Here is a 21740-nt window from a genome sequence, read left to right as displayed (position 1 = left end):
TGCCGTGCAGGTGGGCTGAATTCCCTGCTCCCCAAAGGAGGGTCCTCTCCCTGAGTGGGTCCCAGCAGCTGATGGAGCAATCTGTGGGAAGGGGCTCCCTGGGCCGCCTGTGCACCCAACTGCTGGAAATCGGAGTTCCAGAGTTTGCAACAGAGCCCAGTCTGCAGCATGCTGAAATAATTCCCCACGGGCTGTCACGTTTCAGAAGCAAAACCGTGGGAGAGAGGGAGTGTCCAACCTCCCTGCTCGAGCTGGGCTCCCCGAGGTTGCTCTAAGAGCCATGTTTCACTGCTGGATTCAGCCCAAGGATTTCTTTAGACAGCACAGGGTCTTTTCAGAAGGTATTTCTCGCTGAGAAATAATGTAATGGGCCCTTAATCAGTGCACATGACATGGCCATTTATCATTTGCAAGCCAAATCTGGAAAGAACTGTGCTTTTATTTTGCCTTTTCTCCTGCCTCCTTCAGAGATCCCTTTTCCACCGCTTTCACATGTGCTCTCCAGGATTTCTTCCCCAGAGGGGACGTGTGTGTGTGGGGATAAGTGCCTGTGACAGCACTACATCTGCACCTCACATGAAATGTTCTCAGCTTCCTTCCCATTCCTGCCTAGAGACCTCACCAGAGATGTGTTTGCAGGGAGCCAAATCTTTTAGCTGATTTTTAAATCCCAGCTAAAGCTTGTCACTTCCCTTTGGAAAATGAGTCCATGCAGAGCAAACCCTGGGAATGCTTTGTCCCGTGGATTGACTTACTCTGCACAGCAGCCCACACAAGAATAAGGAAGCTGGCAAAAAAAAAAATGCCCTTTGCAATTCGTAAGCACTTCGCATCTACCTTAAGAAAATAATTGCGTCAATTCTCTGCTCCCCCAGAGATATTTGGGATGGAAACACAAAGCAAAGCTCAGGGCTGCCATTTTGTACCAGAACTCTTCTTGCCCCTGCAGCTGCCCTCCTCACTTCCCTGTGGCTCTGATAACTCTGCTTGGCTCCCACTGCTTCAAATAGGCACTGGCCAGCAATTAGACATCCTGGGAAATGGGCTAGCCAGGGATTTCTCCCAGGGGAATGCACGGGGTGGTACACAGCAGCACAGGGCCGGCAGGTCAGCCACAGCTGATCATCAGCAGTCGAACAAAGCAGCCAAAAAAGTGCAGGCAGGTGTGCAGAATGAAAGATATCCAGTAAGCAGGACAGCAGCTTGCCTGCGTCACCACGTTGCGAACACCCAAAGAAACTGCCTGTAACAGTGACAGACAAAATAATATAAACGTTTAAACGGGATTTTTGAGAGGAGGGCATCCCTGTAAACAAACATAAACCAGCCCCCTTTCGCTTTCCTCTCCTAATACGTGGCATTCTGGGCACGGCTCATACGCATCTCTTTCCCTTTCCCCAGTTCCAGCTGCAATCTTTGTTGTTACTCTCATAAAGGAAAACAAAACCCAGGTCTCTGCTTATCTCCAGGGCTGTGCCCTTCGAGGCAGGGTTTTATCACTTACATGCTGCTCTCCAGATAAGTGCGATCCAGACTGATTTTCCAAGAAAGTTGCTGAATGCTGATTTTTCCCATCGCACCTTCCCTTGAGCCGCGGCTCATCCACGCAAACAACGAGTCTGGTAAACAAATGAGCTGTGAAATCATTGCATGTGAATGACATGGAGGTAATAAATGGTGCAGTGTCAGCTTGATCAGGCTGACAGTTCAACGAGGGGGAAAGAAAAGGGAGAATTATTCTCACACCCTCACTGCATTGGGCGCTCCTGGCTATGGGGAATAAAGTGCCCTGCTGCATAAAAAGGCAATCAAACTTTTTGCCTGGTGGCTCTCACAATTACACGCGGAAGGGAAATATAGGATTTTCTGTGCTGCATGGAGAAATAACTTTGGATTACAGAATTGATCGGCAGAAAGAAGTGACAGGATTTCGATAGTTTAAAAAAAAAAAGAACTATCATTTAGACCCGAATTCTCAACATTTTCCCCTCCCTCCTGCATTCTCATTTTGTTTTTTTTCTGTATCCAGCAATGCCTCTCAGAGCTCCTTAACGCTCTGCGGGAACTTCCAAATTAAAACCTTTTATCTTAATGGGAATTCTAATCCTACTGGGACGTGTTTGCACGGCCGCGCTTATCATCCCATCACGGCACTGGGGGGTTTTTTTTCCTGCTCAGGATTTCCTCCGATTCGTGCTCTACGTGGCCAAGGAGTGAAGAGCTGCCCTGCTGCTGTGGAAAAGCCGAGGTGCTGTAGCCATGCAGTGAATTGAAGTGGCTGTCATCTGCATTGGCAGCAGAGAATTCCCGTGGGTTTCCAAGATCTCTCGCTTTGGCAGCACCTGCACGCGGGAGAGCCGAGGCCGCCTGTGAGAGCTGGCTGCCTCGCCGGATAACCCCACTGGCGACAGCTCCCTGAAATTTTGCGCCGTTGTGAAATGAGATCCTGCGACTTTTCGCCATGGTAACGCCCCTGTTGTTTCCCTTTGTTGGCAGTGGAAGGCCTGAAAGTGGTGGAGATTGAGAAATGCAAGCGCGACATTAAAAAGATGAGGGAGGAGATGGCAGCCAGAAGCAGCAGGTAAGTTCTGCTTGGGACCTAACCACAGGAGTAAGTGTCTGGTTTCAAACCCTAATGCAACATTTCCACAGAATTATCTCCTGGGATGAGAAGTAAAACAGCAAGGAAACCAATAACCATCAAGGGCAGTGGCTTTAATTTACCATTTGAAGATTTATAGCCATTCGCCAGTTAAATTATCTTGGGCCATGGGAATAGAGAAGAAGGTCTTGGGAGCTGTTTGTCACCACACAGAATGGGAATTCTTCATCCAGATTTACTGGGAGAGAGAGACAATGAGGAAAGAACTTCTGCACAGTGCAGCCTTTGGTTGGGAACAAGTTAGCACTCGAATCAGCTCCAATATATTCTGGGAAATTACCAAATAAATATGTAGCAGCGCCTCTAATTATGATCTCATGCTATTATAAATCATCCGTTTCAAATTCAACGAGAAATTGGGAATTTACTTCCCAATGCAAGGGCTCATTGTGACGGTGGAGCTCACTTTTGCTGTAATTAAAACACCATCAGAAAAAAATTGCATTTGGTACAGTGCGTGGCCTCAGCTGGAAAATGTTCCCTGTGTCACTGAAGTGCCCCACTAGGACAAACAAATCATCACTGAGAGGTTGGGAATACTTCTGGGAAGGTTGCTGGAGAGGAACATAGCATGCTGCTCAAAATGTGGGCGAAGGGGATTTTTCTCAGCAAATGTAACTATGCTGTCTTGCCAGTCTCGGGGTCAAATTGTCTGACCTTTAATCAAAACTCTTTCCCACTGAGGGCAATGGGAGATGTGCTAAAAGATTCAGGCTTTATAACCACTCTCTTTTATAAATGTTGCCATCCAGATACGACAGGAGGCACAAAGATAATTCATTCCCACGAAGTCCAAGGCCAAATTCAGCTGTCATATTAGCATAAACACAGAGTAACATTATTAACCTCAGATGTGTGCCTCAGATTTATCCCAGCGGGGTGGAATGCCGTTCGCCCTGTGACTTGCATCATTTCTTGTTGGGGTGTGGGGAGAAATCTCATTAGAAAAATCCAAGCCCTGGCTGGCAGCAAATGCAGGAGCATGTGTGCTGGTTTGTGCTGGGTGTGCTGTGAGGAGCGTGTGTGCCCATGTGTGCTTCCTTCAGCTGTGGTAGGGAGCTGGCAGAGCTGAACAGTGGTGCACAGGTGGACAGGGAATTAGCTCCAAAAAAAGAAGCTGTGGCAAGTTCGTGTTCGCTCCGTTGCCACCACACCACATCAGGAAGCACAAGACCATCCCAGCAGCCATGACTAACTCCCATCCCAGATCCTGCCACCTTCCAGTCTATATTTTGTGGTCTAAACAGCAACCTGTTAACGAGAAAAGCCGGAGTGCGGGGTGTTCCATCTGCTCAGTGCAGCCAGCTCCAGCTGGGGTGTCACCTTCACCGAGGGCCCGTGGTGAGATGTGACAGGCTCCAAAAGCCAGGGACTGGAAAGCTGTGTGTAAAGATGGGTGTGGGGCTCAAGACAGCCACCCTGCCTTGCTCTGAGCTCACACTCACAGCTGCTCTTGCTGGAGCAGGACCCGCTCTGCTCAGCGTCACTTTGGTGCTGCGTCCGTATGGCTCTGTCACAGCTCCTCTTGGTTACCTTGAGCTACATCTCCCTCCTTCCAGCTGCTCAAAAGCTCCTCTTGTTTGCAGAATTCTGCCCAGGATTCTCTGCACCCTGTGGGTTTGGGACCCAAAGCTAGATGCGGGTACAAGACTGAGGAGAGGATGCTCCTCCGTGGCTCCCATCAGGAGCTGCTGAGGAATGGGCTGAGGTTCCTCATTCCCAAGCCACCACAGCCCAACAGCAGCCAGGTCACCAGCCTGAAGTGACCCCAGCCTGGGGATGCTTCACTCCAGGGAGGCTGAGCAAGCCCTCTCCTGCTGGCACGAGATAAGTGCTGGCACAGAGGCATCCCAGGGAAGTGGAAATGTATTTGCTCTCATTTAGACCTGCCATCCGTTGTGCAGTGTCATTTGCTAGATAATGCATCGTGGCTGCAATTAGGGATCCCACCTAAATGTAATTAATGTACATGAATATGTGTGAGTGCCTGTATTCCTTCAATAAGGTCATAGTGTACACAGCTGGGTGGGTGTTTACCTATTCTTATATTTGCTGTTACATTACCAAATGGGAGAGTAAGGCTGGGCAGCCAGGTTTATAAAAGCATAGTGAATTGTGCATCTCTGTTCAGAAGAGCAAAGCAGCTCCATTTGCATCCTCCTCAAATTGCTTTTTATTTTTATTTTTTTTTTTTTGCTTGTCTGCTTTCTGCACTCACCACTGGCAGATGCTAATAGCATTTAAAATCGTGATCATTTGCAGATACAATTTTACATTTGTGAAGGTCTGATGCATCCTGGCTCTGGTGTGTTCCCCAGCGTGCTGGGATGAGGGCTTCAATATCCTATTGCAGCTGGGAATTAGAGATAGCTGGCTGACCCTCAGCTAACCCTGGCAGTCAGCTCCAATTAGGGCAAGGAATGCCCCAATCTCACTATTTTTATCCTACTAATACCCCACACAGTGGAGTTTTGAGGAAACAGCTTTAGAAACTATTAAGACAGCTTTTCATCAACTGAGAATCTCCTTAAACAGGGCAGGAAAAAGCAGCTGGTTGAAATCAGCTGGCCACCATGAGCTGTAAAATGACAGGATTCAGATGCTGCCACCAGAAATGACAGCAGACATCAATGATAAGAGGAGAAAAGAGGCCTTATTCCCAAGAGAGAAGAGAATCACTCAAAAGAGATACAATGCAAAATGGAATAATCAAAAACGCACAAAGCGAGTTAATGGAATGCTTTGCTTGGCTTCTTTTGGGAGGTTTCTTTTGCTTCCTTTGGCAGGGGGCTTGAAAACCGAGAGAGGGTAATCCAAATGTTAGGACTCCAGGGATAAATCCCTGGAAGTGCTCAAGGCCAGATTGGATGGGGCCCTGAGCAACCTGACCTGGTGAGCAGCACCCCTGCCCACGGCAGGGTGGGTGGAGATGGACGACTTTGAAGGTCCCTTCCAACCCAACCCATTCCAAGACTCAATTAATGCAAAATGCAGGGAGATCAGCCTCACAAGAGAGTTAATAAACTCCATGTGGCCAACTACCTGGGAAAAGCCCTGCAAGGACATCGAGTCCAACCTGATCCCCACATCGTCACCCAGCCCGAGGACACGGAGCCCCACATCCAGGCTTTCCTTAAACACCTCCAGGGATTGGGACTCCACCACCTCCCTGGGCAGCCCCTTCCAATGCTTGACCACCCTTTCAGTGAAGGACTTCTCCCTGATGTCCAGCCTGTCCCTGCCCTGGCACAGTCTGTGCCTGCAGCCTCATCAGGGAATTGTAGAGAGTGGTAAGGTCCCCCCTGGACCTCTGCTCAGAAAAGAAAGCATCAGCTTGGCTTTTCCACATGCAGAGGAAAGAAGAGTAGATAACTGACATTGTTAATAACCAGGCAAGTGTTAATTACCTGTAATTGCTGGCAGTGGCTCCCTTTCTCCAGGATCAGGGAGCCAAGCAGAGGTGTCTGCCAAGTCCGTGCCTCTCTGCTGTTGTCCCACAAGAGGGGCAGGAGGTCAAACCATCAACGTGGAAGTTCTTATGGGCTGCAGCAAGGCTCAGAGGGTGCCTTCAGCAGTAAATGAGCACAGGAGTGCTGTGCCCATAGCCAGCGTGGTCCCTGGCAGCCCTGGAGAGGGATGTCTGCTCGCTGGACGTTACTTGGTTTAAGGAGAACTGGTTGGGTATCCATGGATACATGCCTGAACTCAGATGCTTCTCTCTTGAATGCAAATAGAAAGAGAAAGGGCAACAGGGCTGTTGCACAAGGGGAGAAAATCCCAAGGGGTGGGTGGAGGGGGTCACACTTTCAAAGCATTTTGAACAACACAGCATTGGAAAGGGAGAGGTTGTGCAGTGGGGTGGTTCTCTGAGGGGTGGCTGCTGGGAGACCAGAGCACTTCTGGCACTTTTTGAGGCACTGCGCCTCTGTTCCCTCAATGCTAAGAGATGAATATTTCATTTCAGGACTAACTGTCCCTGCAAGTACAGCTTTTTGGATGAAAACAAGAGGCCAGCTCCCCGGCGGGATGTACCATCCTACCCAAAGGTACCACACAAATCCTTGCTGCTCCCATATTCCTACTGCGTGGCTGCAGTGCTGCTTTACAGTGCGACTCCTTAGCCATTAATTCCTAGTTATTCCAAACCCAAAGTCTGATCCAAAACTCCTGCAAGCCAATGGAGAAAAGCTATCGGTTGCCCACAGTGACTTAAAGTTTAATTCTCAGTAGTCTTTAATGCTTGAAAGCTCATTAGTGTTTGAAATGTTAATGAACGTTGTGCATTCATCAACATTTAACGCTCTTTTGTCGAGTTATATTTGTTTATTCTCCATGCTCCTAGCAACAATCAAAACCACTCTGTAATGCTGGGTTCTGATTGAAAGTAGTGCTGCTGCCTGTTTCCTCCTAATAGATTATTTTTTTTTAATTTAAAAAGTAATTTACGGGGATGCTTCACCTAGGGAAACAAGGAGAAAATGCGACATTGGATTCTCTCCAAAATGATTCATTGTCCCTGTGAAAATGAGTTAGTGTATTTGCTAGAGAAAACAGTAATGCTGGAAGAAAAATATCTCCCGGGCAAGTACAAGCACAAATCCACAGTGATGAATGAGGCTGAAACCATGAGGAGCACAGGGTCTGTGGTCCCAGAACTGGCAGTCTTCGCCCACAAGAATTATTAAAAGCTGCCTGGTTATGCCTGCCCAGTGCCCAGCTCAGACCTTGACAAAACACCAGCTCACACATTTGCAAATCGTGGTTTAACCATGGGCGTCTCCTTGCACACACCAGAGCTGGCTCAGCCACCCTGAATCCTCACGGTCCTGTGTGATGCAGGTGGATGTGGCTCTGTGCACGTTTGTCTTCAGAGCCCAGCAGAGCAGTAAATTCTGTTTGTTCTGCTCTGCCTGGTAAAAGTGATCTCCCCTGAAGCAGAGGCTGTGGGGCTTCCATTTCTTTTAATTAACTTTTGCCCAGGAGGCTTTTGCTCCTGACTCTAACACATGATTTCACAGAACACATCAGTTCTAAGCCTTTTTTCCCCCTTGATAAATATATATGTCAGGTTAAACTTTGATGGACCGCTGCATTAGGATCTTGAATTAAGAATAAAGGCTACGAAGAGTTGCACTGACCCACTGCAGAGTAAACTGGTAGTTTGTATTTCTGCATTATTCCTTGGCCAAAAGTCAGGGGAGTCTGGAGTTTTGGAGACTTGCAAAATTTATTGTCAGTTGTCAGATGCTGGACTTATCCAGTGTCAGTGAGGCTGAAGGAAGATGTCACTGAAACAACCAAATCTGTAGATCTGTACTGCTAATTCGCAGTTTTCTGGCAGAAAGTCACACTAAATGTGCATTGTGTATGCAAATGCAAAACTCCTCGCCTTCTGAAGAAAAAAAATTAATCTTTTGTGTTGTTCCTCTTGGATTAAGTATCAAATTATTTGACGGCTCAGAAATTGTCACTCACCTGCTCAGGACAGCAAACCCAAACTAGAGACAGCCATGGTAAATGGGCCAATTGAAGCCACAAGGTTTTTGAGTCCCAAAACCACGGATGAATAGGATCCTGGAAAGATGAATCTGCAGAGTCCAGATGCCCCCATGTCTTTTAACCCTGCACATTCCTTCTCTTTTTATTTTGTGTAAATCCATGCCTGGTGAATGAGCTTGATTTTGTTTTAGGCTTCTGAGCGTAATGATAAAAAAATCACTTGACTCTTGGAGCCTGACAACCAATTTGAAACTGCGGGCACTCTTGAAAAAACACTCGAAATGAGAGCATAAATCATCTGAAAATAAACATATCATCCACACCAGCTAATTTAGCACTGTAAGCAGAGACACTTCACACCACCCCTCCCTAGCTGGCAGCCTCGAGTGCCGCTGATGCTCTGCAGGCAGCAGAACCGGTGCAGCCAGGGATGGGTCTGTGCCCTGTGCCTTTGATTCCCTGTGCTGGATTTAGCCATGACCCTCTCCTTAACACCTGCACTCTCCCTTTTCTCCCAAGTTCTGCTCCACAAGGATCTGCCCCAATGAGCAGCTGCCAGCTGGCAGGGATGGGTGGGCAGAGTAAGAGTCATTTGCTCTCTCCTTGGGAAAAGTGGCTAAACTCCTCGTGAATGGAACCCTGGGAGCCCCAGGGACGTGCCAATAGCATTCCCATGGCAGGGACACCCCTGTTTACACCTCCTGCCTTTCTGTCTGCAGTACATGCTGTCCCAGGAGACCATCGAGGCTCTGCGGAAACCAACCTTTGACGTCTGGCTGTGGGAGCCCAACGAGGTGAGGATGCCACATTAGCTGGGTTGGCACTTTCCGAGGGCCAATAAGGCCAGAAGAGCCCTTTGAGACAGTCTACAGGGTTGTCCCCCTTTTCTGCCCCTTACTCTCTATTTTTTTGTATTTCCATACCGCACCAGAAATGCCGTGCTTCTTCCTAGCAGATGCCAGGTAGATAGTGGTGCTTATCCTACCCTGGCTCCCCTTTATTTGCTCTTTAATCTCTTCCTAGTGAAGTCCCTCAGCTGGTGCACTGTCATGACTGCCACACAAGTTCTCTCATACGATTTTGTCTGAACAAATCAATCCCCAGTGAAGTGTGTGCTTAAGCACATCATCAATAACTCCACTCAAATCAATAACGCAGCAGGCAGAGGTGCAGGCATTGATTCAAACTCCTTCAGCTGAGGGTTTTTTTCTGCAGTTTGTTCTGAAGAGGTTGCAAGGCTGCATTCACAGCCAATTAGTATCTCCTTATGGCTTCATTTTCTTATTTTTCTTACTGCTGTTATTCATGGGTCATCACTTGTACTGCAGAAGGTTCTGGAAGGTCTGTGTGGAAACCTCTAGAAGTGTGGAGGAGAAGGATGCTAAGAATGGACAGCTTATAATTTAATGTAAAACCAGATTTAGCAAATACTAGCAAATCTCACTTCACAACATGATGGAGGACACGACTAAACCAGGGATTTAGTGATGTTTTTTGGTTTTTTTTTTTTTCCAGGGAAAGGTTTGGGTAGTTCTGGCAACACCCCCAGCAGCAATCACCCTAATTACCCTCTCAGAGGTTGTGCACACAGAGTAATTCTGGCTCAGCATGACAAGGAAAAACACCCCATAGCACATCCACAGGAACAGCACATTCCCTTCAGGATATTTCCTGTGTCTGGAAGAACAACAGAAGGGCTCTCTGGTGGCTTTAGGTCCACCTCCCACTCGCTGAGGCTGGCAGAGCTTCCCTTCTGCAGCCACTGCTCCCTCTGCAGCCCCTTTCCTCTGTTCCATGGCCACAAATTCCTGTCAGGTCCTTGCAGCGAGAGGGGATTACAGTCTGACAGGTGCACCATGGATTAACACCACCGGATTATTCTCCTTCTGACTATTAAGAAAGAAAGAGGAGAGACAAAACCCATTATCCATGTTTTCCTGTGGGCTGGGGGACAGCGCTTTAGCACAGTAACTCATTCAGAGGGCTAGGAAACACTATGTGGTGGCATGGACAAGGCAAACAGGAGGGTGTGGGGATGAAACTTGCCCTGCAAGGAGGAGTCTGCTCAGAAATGAGATTCCACACGAGCTGTGGCGAGCCGAGCACCATATGGGTTTATCTCGCCCTCTTAGCTCTGCTTTATGTTTACAGAGAATATTTCCATTCTGTCAGTGCTTGTTTGGCGCTGAGTGTTTGCCCACGTGCTCAGTGTGGGACAGGCAGGTCACAAACCTCGGTCATCTGGAAGCAAATGAATAATGGAATAATGTGCTCTGCTGCATCTCAGTAAACACAGCTCTGCAGCGAGCCTGGGTCCTCCTTCCCAAATGCCCCCTCACTTTTCCAGCCTCACCAGAGGCCCGTATTCAAGCTTTTGTTGCTGACCAAGAAAGCTAAATGTGAAAACTGAGATTCTCCTGTGTTCAGGGGCAGGAGTTTTGGGACTGAGAGTCGCCTCGTCACTCACCCAACGCTCTCTTGGCAACAGCTGCATTTCCAAGGGTAATTCAGCACTTCTGGATAAAGTTTATTGCCCTTGGAAAGTCTTTTATGGAGCTATTGCAAAACATATATTCTACCAGGACAAGGGGATCTTCAGCAAAACGCTGTGTGATCTGAGCAGAATTCAGCTCCTGGCATTGTCCCTCAGGTCTTGCAGGAAATTCTCTTCCTGCTTGGATTACTCAAAATCAGCCCTGTTGTTACTCCATGAATTATATTTATTCCCTGGATAAATATAAAGTTTCATTAGATTAAATCATTTTTTCCTGGTGAGTTTCTAAGAGCCTAAATAACAGAAAACCAACTAGAAATGCCTCCAGGGCTGCATTTATGACATTATACTCGTCATGTTGAAACCCCTGGATCTCTTTACAGTCTGAGAACTCCATTTTCTACCACAGTGGCCACATTCCATCCCCCTGCAGATTTGGCTTTCAGAAAGGGGAATGCGCACACACAAAAACTCCTGAACTCCAGAAAAACTGTTCATTTCTGACTGGTGGAAGCTGTCACCCAAACACTTAAAGTTATCAGTACCTTTTTTTTTTTTTTAATTCTTTTAAGCCCAAATGATAAAATGTGATGGGTGGTGCTAAATTACCTGCATTTCCCCTTGCTACTGCAGAGCAGGTGTTGCCTCAAAAGAGCTGCATTTCAGCATTTCAGCTGTTGGGGCTCATAGCTACAGTCTCCAGGAGGGGGATACTCACAAAACTGCTGCAATTTTGTGGGGTTATAATGGGGAATCTTTAAAAGAAGAAATATGAGCTAAGATAGTGGAGTTAGGAGCTCACAGGAAATCATAAAGAAAGAAGGCGTTGACAAATGTCTGAAATAAATGTTTCTTCAGGGATCTCTTATTTTCTGCTGTCGTTTCCTATTCAGCTAGAGCATGATCCATTTCTGTAGAGGCAGGGAAAAGCTCTCACTGATTTCACTGAGCGACAGGACACATCCCAGCTGAACTAGAAAAAAATGGCAATACTTTTTTTTTTTTTTGTGAGCGGGAATTGCTGTGATACACACGAGTCACAATTACTGAAGGGTGCTGGTGTGATACTCAAAGCCCTGCACAAAACCTCTGAAGTCAACAGCAGCGTGTCTGCTTCAAAAAGCTTTCAGGCTCTCTCTGTCTCCCCTCTTGCACTTTCTTTAATCATGCAATCTTTGAACACCTTTCTTTCATCTGAAGAGGGCTCCGCAATTATTTGATGATTGCAAGGGGGAAATTCACTCCACAGGCTGTCCTCAAGGGATATTTACAGAGCCAACAATAACCTGCCTGTTCCTGGCTGCAGATGCTGAGCTGCTTGGAGCACATGTACCACGACCTCGGGCTGGTGAAAGACTTCAACATCAATCCCATCACGTTGAAGAGGTGGCTGGTGAGTGTTTCGTGTTACTGCTGGTTGCAGCTTTCCACGTCCAAAAGTCAATAAACAAGGCATTTAGTCGTGGAATTAACATGACTCGCATGAGTAATCCCAATGAAAGCGGTCAGTCTACACAAATTCTCAAAATGTAGGTGCTTCAGAAAATGTTTGCATTCTTGTGGTCACAAATGACTCTTTTTTCAAATGCTGTGCGTTCGTTTGCTGAGGTTTTCTGTTACCGAAAGCAGTTCGTTTCTGCTGAATGCTCTTGATACCTGCTGTAACTGGAGGCAAGATAAGTGCCTTCAGATATAGCTAAAAAGTGCCAATATGTGCAAATAATCATTCAGTGCACTAAATCACAGGGAGGAGAGGAAAGAGCAAGTCAGGAAGGAAAAGGAATTGCTGAGAAGGTAACTTTCTTTGCTTCAGTCTTTGATGTGAGAACGCTGCCGAGATGCAAAATGTGAGAAAGCTGAGATCATACCAAAAGTGAGATGTCTAAGGAAGAAACACTTGAATATTTAAAAAGCAGTGAGTTTTCAGGTCTGAGAGAGAGCATAAGAAACTGTTTGCTAAAAAGCTGAAGAATATATTGGCTTTCTTAGAAGAAAAACACCATCATGTTCCTAGAGAACCAGAGAACAGTAACTATTTAAACCATTGTTTAAAAAGCATCTAGGGATGGCCTGAGGAATTATAACCAGCAAAAACTTACCTCTGTGTCTCACAAATTGATTGAGACAATAATTACAAACCTCTTGGTGCGAATTCATCATACAGATGTTTCACAGGATTCCTGTACTAAAGAATCACAGCTCATTAATCTCTTCTAATTCCCTGAGGAGCTCACAGAGAGCAGAGGGCACTGTTTTAGATGGATGTAGACTCCTAAAAATGTCACAAAATCTGGAAAAGACAAAGAAAGGACTGGGTTCATCACGTGTTACAGTACAGCAATGGCAGGAGGGGCTGTCACCGCTTGGTGTCCTGCTGCAGGAAAGAGACAAGGAGGCACAAGGCTGAGCAGAGCCTGGAATAAGGGATAAAATGTCACCACACAAGGCAGGAGGCTCACCTGAAATTTACTCCCAAGCACTAGTGAAGCCTTTTTAGAGAAATAATATGACTGCATCAAAGCAGACACCAGAAGTGATCAAAAGCTGGCAAATCTCCCTCTCTCCAGAGAAGGCAAATGAATAGCTGGGTGGTGTTGACCTTATAAAGCAGCTGAAGACAAGAGGTGGGATGAAACCCAACACAAACAAGGGGAACACAGTGTAGATAAGCCACAAGATCTCCTCCTCCTGTTTCACAGCCCAAAAACATGGGAAGCAAGGTGATATGTCAACACACACCAACAGCCCACCCACAGACGCTGCTGCAGGCAGCTTCCCCCAGCTTGTGTCTCCAAGCAATTTGTCACCACTAACATTTAAGGCAGCCTTGCTCTGAGCAACAAAAGTGGGGTTTGTTGTGTATTTTCTACAAAGGTAAGACAGTGAGGTTTCCTATCTTCCTGCAGAAAGGAAGATTAATTTTAAAAGCCTCGAGGGCTCTGCTGCAAAGCGGGATAATTCCCCAGGCACAGTGTGGGCATCGCTTTGAACTCAAGTGGGAGAGAAAAAGCCACCGCATGCTTATCCTGGCTTTCTTGTTCCCTCATCCACTGGCTACAGAAGTCTCCCAGAAAGAGGAGGAAAGAGTGATGAATGCAGCCCAGTCACTGCACCCCTTCAGTGCTCTGAGGCAGGAGTGCCCTGGGATGCTCTGGGCTCCAGTGCTGGGTGTGCACCTTGCATCCATGCGGGTTTGTGCAGTGCCACGGGTGTCCACGTGTAGGCTGTGAGATACTCACCACCTGTGAGCCTGGCTGACAAGCCCATCGTGCCTTTCCTAAGTCACTTTAAAATAATGAAACGTGTTTCTAGAATCCGTGCTGCGGAATGAACTGTGCAGCTCTTGCAATGAAACACACAAATATTGAATAACATTGAAATGCCACATTTCTCTTGACCTCACCTGGAGCTTTGAGATCTCCTAGAAATGAGGTGGTGGGTCAAAGCGTTTGATCCTGATGGGGTGTGAGGACTCCTGAAGTAAATTCCTGATTTGGCTGGGGAATGGGACAGGAATTCTGTCCATGTCATTAATTCAGGCCCAGTAACTGAAGCATGTGCACGAGGGCTCTCTGGGGTCCAGGCTGTGGAAGAGGATTCAGCAGAAGGGTCCAGAAATGCTGCTGACTCTTGGCTGCTTTGTGAGGGACAGGAAAGCAGAGGAGCATTGGAATAATGACCATGGCATGTGCCAGCCCAGCTGTGCCAGCCTCCCTCAGCCAGCCTGGCACTATCCAGGACACAGGAACAGGCTTTATCCTGCCTGTGGAATGAGGGCAACAAAGCCAGGATCTCTAGAAAGTTAAACCACACAGCCATGGCTCCCATGAGCCCATAACAGCTCCATCTCTCCCAAGGCTGACTGGTGTAGAAAACCCACCCAGGTGTGCTCCAGCCTGGTGTGCATTCACATCTTCCCTTTGCCAAGCAACACGTCCCAAAGTGCCACCTCTGAGCACTGGCAAATGAAATGACAGCCACGTTTCAGGCCTCAAGGTATCAGAGGTGCAGTTTGTATTCAGCAGGAGAGGGGGACAGGGGTGGGCTCTGGGTCCTTTTCAGTCCCCAAGGTCACTCTTTAGCCACTACAAGGTTTGAAATAGAAGTTCAGCATGAGAGCAGAGAGTCCTCTCTTAAGGACTGAGATGCAGCTGTGCTGGGATGTTTGCCCATTGCTGGCTGGTACGAGAGGGGATTTTCTGTGAGCTTTACCTGCTGGTGAATTCTTGGAACACAGAAATCTCACCCAGGAAGGCAGAAAGTGTCAGAGGCCCTGTGCTGTCCCTCTGTCCCAGCAGAGAGTAATCCTGGGCCCCATAGGACTCCTTTAAGGATATACAGTGCTTCGTAAACAGCTCTGCCACCTCTGACAGCTTCATTCCCCCCCTCTCTGCAGCTGTGTATTCACGACAACTACAGAAACAACCCCTTCCACAATTTCCGGCACTGCTTCTGCGTCACCCAGATGATGTACAGCATGATCTCGCTCTGCAACCTCCAGGTACCACCCTCCCTCCATGGCACCACTCCTCTTCCATCCTGAAAGCCACTTCTCTTGCAAAATGGGCCACCAGCCTGCTGGCAAGTGGTGGCCTTTGAGGAGGCTGCACTTGCTCAGTCCCTGGGCACACCAGGAGAGGTGTTGCATTTCCACCTCTGGCTGCCCGCTCAGCCATCCCATTCCTGACCCCCAGCACCTGCACAGCTTTCTGAGGCTGCTGGGAAGGTAACTTCACCTCCTGGATGCCCACAGTTCCTACTGTGCTGGAGTGAAACGTTTAGGAATGGCAGCCAAATTCCCTACTGAATTGTGGTCTGGGGGTGTGTTCTTTGTTTGAGACACAAAACATTCCCACAAGAGGTTTTTCTCCAAATGTGTGTTTTCACCTGTGCTTGTCCTGTAGCCTGGCATGTATTGTATGCAGGACACACATTTGACCTTTATTTTGTCCAGAACAATAGGCATCAATTAATTTCACTGCTTGGATAACCTGCGCTCATATATTCATTTCATTTCTTTACAAAACTGCTTTTTTTCACCTAAAAAAAAATGTTTTTCTGCATAGTTATACATATCAGTTACTGGCCTAACTCTGTTTTCTTGCCAGTATGAAGAAAAATGTCCTTTAATGTAACTCCATGCTATCCAAAAGCTGTGGGAACACAACATTTGATTTTTCTTGCTCTTTTCCTAACTTTAGTTAATGCAGAATGCAATGGCAACTGAGCCATCCTCCAGCCCTCCCTTTAACTAATCAGGGTGCTCAAATGACTTGTAAGAGGCTGTACTGATGTCTCCGTACTTTTATATGATCCCTGCAGTAATACCAAGTTTCAAGGAAATTGCCTCCTCTGGGCTGCTGTTATTTAATGCAACAAAGGCAAATCTGAGTCATTTTTACTGGAAGGGAAGGCAGATTTCTCTTTCTTGACTGAAGTAAATTCATATAAGGAAAAAAATTATTCATTTTGCTCAGATTTGCATTTCTCTGAAAAGTAAATATGTCTGGTTTTTTTATTTCTGTTAATTTATAGGGATAGGGGAAGTAGAAATCATAATATTATGTTCATAGTTTGTTTTTGGGTTTTTTTTATTTTACAGGAGAAATTTTCCCAAATTGACATTTTGATTCTCATGACTGCAGCAGTGTGCCATGACTTGGACCATCCTGGCTATAACAATACGTGAGTCTGTTCTCTTGCTTCCTCTTCCCTTAAAATTTATTGGGAAGGTAACACTGGCTGGCATTTTTTGGTAGATCAGGTTTTCCTTCTCACTGCCTGACCTTTTCCCAAGGCCCTGCTGGTCACTCACACGTGGGCCAAAGCAGAGCTCAGGTCTGGCTCGGGGTTTGCCAGCTGTCCTTGGTTCTGTAAGGAAAATGGTTTTTCCAGATTTTTATTCCAATACTTTTACTCCCAACTCCTGAGAAAAGAAGGTGAAATACTTTACAGCTGGTAACAGAGCTATAAATTATTATAATGGAATAATTACACTAAAATGCAAAGGGGGATTTAGCTTACACTTCATTTCATAATTATAAATCATGAAGTGTACTTTGCTCTGTTTATTTTCATGTGATGAAATTATTGCTGTTGGCCCACAGACACTTTCGTGTGCGTGTGAAAGAGAGAGAATCTGATTTATTTGTGATCATTCATTAAATGAGGGCAGAACCCATTTATGACCGGGATCAGTGAGAATCTGCATTTGCCATTAGTGGGGGTTGAATTAAACACCAAGAGTTCCTTCTGGGTTTGTTCTATGTCATTTTAAACTAGAAATGTGGTAAAATTTAAAGAAGGAAAGAGAAAACCTTTTGGGTGAATGTTCATCCACTGAGGGGAATCAGCGCCTGAGATCATATTAAAGTAACGTCTATTTTCTCCGAAAATCCGATTTAACGCCAACAACCAAAAACACCCAAAGCTGCAGCTAGTTGAATAAGCATTGAAAAGAATGCCAGCAAGAGGAAGCAGCGTGGTTTGGAGCAGCTTGCAGGAGTTTTTTCCTCACGGCTTTCCCTGCCCTCAGCTACCAGATCAACGCGCGGACGGAGCTGGCCGTGCGCTACAACGACATCTCCCCGCTGGAGAACCACCACTGCGCCGTGGCCTTCCAGATCATCTCCCAGCCAGAATTCAACATCTTCTCCAACGTGGACCAGGACCAGTTCAAGCAGATAAGACAGGTAAGGAACGCTGCTCCTGCACGCACCGCCCCCGAAGTTATAAACACACGGTGAGCGGGATTCACTCTCCATGGAGGGCAGGGATGAAAAAGCCCCTTGCACTGGAGGGATCTGAGAGGGATTCTTGGAAAATTTCCACAGCAGTGCTCTCTGGAATGCGCTGCTGATGAATAACGAGTACATCCTGGCCATTAAAGCCCATGACATTTTGGGGGTAGATATTTATACTGTTGGAGGAGCCAATTAGCTCTGACTGGGGAGGGATTGAGCTCTCACGGCAGAAGCTTATGCTTTAAGGGAACACTGAATTTATTTTAAGAGGGGCTTCAAAAGGGGAAAAGATTTGCAACAGCAGAGCACTTGTACTGTTGGAAGAGGCCCTGGTGCACTGGGAGTCGTCACAGTTATCTCTGAGGCACTGAACAGTGTTACGCATCCCATTAGGGCTCTAAGGGCCAAAATTCAGTCCTAATTTCCACATTACACCTTCCTTACACACCGAGGAAAGGAGCAGTATTAAGGGCTGGTTGGAGTTCCTGATTCTGCCAGTGTGTGGGAAACTGGCACGGGCCCAAAATGGACTGTTCTGTATGAAAACCCACAACTTTAAATTAACCACATGTTTTCCCATCGTAAACTCTGCACAGAAGGAGGATACAGATGCATCCAAGTGTTTCAAAGCCTTTAATCCAAAGAGGATAGGCATCCACACCATGATTTTTGTCTCAGGGCCACCAAGAGTCAGCACCAAAACCCACAGTGCCTTCCAAGGAGATGAAAGCGGATCTTGGCAGCCAGAGCACGGCTCTCAACATCCTGTTGTACCGTTGCTTTTCTACAATTAGTCAATCAGAAAGGAAAAACCTCAGTGTCTCTGGAATATCACATAAAACCATGATCCTCGTGTACCACGAACTCTTTATAACCCTCTTCCCATTTCCTTGGCAGTTCCAAGTCAGACACTTTCCCTTCCAGCACGAGAAATTCAGTGCCTGTGAGGCATTTCATGTGCAAGACAGACCCTACTTGGCTTTGCATTAGCAGACTTTGTCAGGAATGTCAAGTTAATATGCGAACATGTTTTCTTTGCTAGGGGATAATTACGTTAATCCTGGCGACAGACATGGCGAGACATGCAGAAATACTGGACTCCTTCAAGGAAAAAATGGAAAACTTCGATTACACAAATGAAGAACACATGACCTGTGTAAGGAGGTTTTGTGGATTGTTATTTTTCTGTGCATGGAGTGAAAGCTCAGAGATTAACATTTGTTTGTTTAAAAAACGAGATTTAATATATATTATCAAAAGAGAATCCTTCCTATATTCTCTGCCCCACCAAAGAATAATTAGAATTTGGAAGTGCTCTATATAAAATAGATTATTCCAGCTTTAGAAATACTGAAGTCCCATCAGGAAAATAAAAAAAATTACTGTATTAGGCCACAAATTCTTATTGTCCTATACTGTGGGATAAAAAAAGAATCCATAAGAGTAAAACCTCTAGTCTCCTCTATTTCCCAGTGCAGTTGTCCTTGATTTCCAGGGAAATCACTTCCCAGTTGCCTCTGAGTGCTCCACAAAAAACTTAATGAAGAGACAGAATCTCTTCATGCAGCATATAAGTGCACATCCCACTGTGACACATCTGAGCTCTGCAGAGGGGGAAACCAAGGCAGGGAGGGGATGAGTGACTTACACAGAGCAACTGAGAGAGGGAAAAAGGATCCAGATCATTTAAAGCCTCTGGTTTAATCCTGAAATTGCCCTTTCTGGTTGAAAGCATTGCCTCCCAGGGCACTGCAAGGACAGGGGCTGTGGAAAGGGGGAAGAGGGGCTGGCTTTAGGACTGCAGCATCAAAGTATTATCCTCTTGCAGCTGAAGATGGTACTGATAAAATGCTGTGACATCTCCAACGAAGTCCGCCCGATGGAAGTAGCAGAGCCCTGGGTAGATTGCTTACTGGAGGAGTACTTTATGCAGGTAAGAGGGAGGCAGAGGTGCAATTGCACAATTTCACAATTTTCTGCTATTTTTCAAATCCCACACGTGCTTCGCTGTCTGACAGCCCCATCTGGGGCTCTGAACTACCTGGTTTAGTGAAAGTTTCCCTGCCCATGGCAGGGGGTTGGAACTGGGTGATCTTTAAGGTCCTTTCCAAGCCAAACAATTCTATGATTCCATGGAAAGCTTCCACTACAGAAAGTCAGAGAAGGATGCCAGCAAAAGAACCTGCTCAGTAAGCAAGTGGATGCAACTGATTTTTTCTTTTAATCATTAGTAAAGAAGAAGATATAATTTCTGGTTGAATACCTGAAAATAATCACTCTTTGGAGAGCGATGAGGAAATCACAGAATTGCTCCTTCTCTTTGAGAGCAGCAAGAGCCATTACCAGCTTTCTGAATGCTCTGATACACAAGTCCAGTGGGTTTGCGAAGGGAATCAGCTGCCCTGTAAGCCTGGAGGTGAACCCTTTGATGCTGGTGCTGAGCAGAAATAACTGAACAGAACCCTCTTTATTCAGACGTTGCTCTCCACAAAGCAGAGACATCAGCCTGGGGGAAGCACATCACTATTCTGTGCTATCTTCAGGCACCTCTGTGATCTGTATCTGAGGGCTGCTGATCTCCTTGGTGCACCGCTCTCCTGGCAGCCTCCTAGACAGGATTAACATTTGGTATGTCTGGGTTTGTTCCAGAGTGACCGAGAAAAATCCGAGGGGCTGCCGGTGGCGCCGTTCATGGACCGCGACAAAGTGACCAAACCGACGGCACAGATCGGCTTCCTCAAGTTCGTCCTCATCCCCATGTTCGAAACAGTGACGAAGGTAAAGTCACCCACAAACCAAAGAAGGGGAGAGCAGAGCAGAGCTTGGGTGTCTGCCCCAGCAGGTGTTTTATTTATCCAGGGAAAGGGGGGTGTACCTTCCACACCCCGCTGCCAGCCCGTTTTCGGCATGCGCAGCTAAGCGATGCAGCAAGTTAAGGAATGCAAGAGGAAATGCTGATGTTCTTTCTCTTGTTCCCACCTAGCTATTCCCACAAGTGGAGGAGGTGATGCTCCAGCCTCTGTGGGAATCCAGGGACCACTACGAGGGGTTAAAACAGATAGACGATGCTATGAAAGAGGTAAGCTCCAGTTCTCTCCTTGACAGAGCAAACATGATAACTGAATAAGCCACACATTGTAATTAAGCAGCAGCTTAATTCTGAAACAGTGGGAATGTTTGTGGCGTGATCATTATCCTGAGAAACACTTTCATTACACCTGGTTGGAGAGAGGGGTGTGCCACAAGCAGTAAAAGCTTGTCCTTGCAGAGTCCACCAGGAACCACACCAGCATGGACAGGGGAAAGGAGCTGCTTGCAAGGCACAGACCGCAGGGATAACCCCCTGAAAGGAGCACCTTGGCAGACACTTCTCCCTGGAGGGATCTGCCCTCCCTTGGGAAGGAATTTGCCTGGGTTACACTGCAGCAAAATGTTCTGGGGCTGGGCAGGTCGAGGCTCTGCAGCACCAGTGCATGAGTTTATTTTCTGGGATGGAACTTCCAGTCACGTGTGTGTAGTCAAGGGCGTGCTTGGCATTTTATGGGGAATCACTCTGTCATGCAAAGCACCCAGAAGGATTAAACACACAACCAGTGAAGCCCTTTCATTGCCCACTGGGGGCTTCTATGTACAGAGCATCTCTCATTCTGTAAGGCTCAGGGGAGGTGGGAATTCCAGGTAATTGCATTTGCTGTCTCTCAGCATGTCTGCATTGCCTCAGGAGCCTGGCAGGGCAGAGACCAGTGCCCAGGGCAGCAGCCAGAGTTCTGGCCCAGCTCCCTGCAGCCTTTGACAATGGCCCAGCACGCCTTTCTTGCACGCCTCTTCCAGAGCCTCTTTTCCCTGCCAAGATCCATGACAAAACCTGCCCGAATGGCATCACAGGGTAGGGAGTTTTCTGACATGAAAAACAATTCACCATGCAGGCAGGGTACTGTGAGCCATACATCATTAAAATGAGTTGGGAAGTGCCCTGGAGCACCAGTTGTGCTGATATTGTTTGATACCTGGGTAACGAAGGTTCCTTCACTTGATCATCCATGAGTGAAGCTTTGCTGTAGCTCCCATCTCCTCCCAAGTGCTTTGGAGGAAAAGCCCCTCAGCAGCTCAAGTACTGAGGCTTGTTGATCAAAGAGCTCAGGCTCTGAGGGCACTGAATTTTAAAGGAGAACAAAGTCTTTTAGGCATTTTTCCATTTAGACAGGAGCATTTCTCAAACAAGGGCAAAAGAACTCAGACAGGACTGCCAGACTTTCTGAGTCTTACCCATCATTCAAGTCAAGCTGAGATTTTACTTCTGGTTTACAGAAGCTGTCAAAACAGCATTTTTATACAAACTGAC

The 21740-nt window shown here is 46.8% G+C and overlaps 1 protein-coding gene across 1 annotated transcript in view; it reads left to right on the top strand.

Moving 5' to 3' along the window:
* The window catches only part of PDE9A (phosphodiesterase 9A), a 48262-nt gene extending 26974 nt beyond the window's left edge, over positions 1 to 21288 (top strand). The window contains exons 7-18 of the mRNA XM_040055280.2: positions 2497 to 2581; positions 6627 to 6708; positions 8881 to 8955; positions 11962 to 12048; positions 15052 to 15156; positions 16258 to 16340; positions 17191 to 17347; positions 18441 to 18554; positions 19227 to 19331; positions 20048 to 20176; positions 20382 to 20477; positions 21250 to 21288. Of these exons, the coding sequence (XP_039911214.1) occupies positions 2497 to 2581; positions 6627 to 6708; positions 8881 to 8955; positions 11962 to 12048; positions 15052 to 15156; positions 16258 to 16340; positions 17191 to 17347; positions 18441 to 18554; positions 19227 to 19331; positions 20048 to 20176; positions 20382 to 20477; positions 21250 to 21288 (1157 nt within the window). The remainder of the gene's footprint in view (positions 1 to 2496; positions 2582 to 6626; positions 6709 to 8880; positions 8956 to 11961; positions 12049 to 15051; positions 15157 to 16257; positions 16341 to 17190; positions 17348 to 18440; positions 18555 to 19226; positions 19332 to 20047; positions 20177 to 20381; positions 20478 to 21249) is intronic.
* The last annotated feature ends 452 nt before the right edge of the window (positions 21289 to 21740 follow it).

The sequence above is a fragment of the Hirundo rustica genome, chromosome 2, assembly GCF_015227805.2.
Source record: "Hirundo rustica isolate bHirRus1 chromosome 2, bHirRus1.pri.v3, whole genome shotgun sequence".
Lineage (NCBI taxonomy): Eukaryota > Metazoa > Chordata > Aves > Passeriformes > Hirundinidae > Hirundo > Hirundo rustica.
This window is presented reverse-complemented; position numbering and strand designations above follow the sequence as displayed.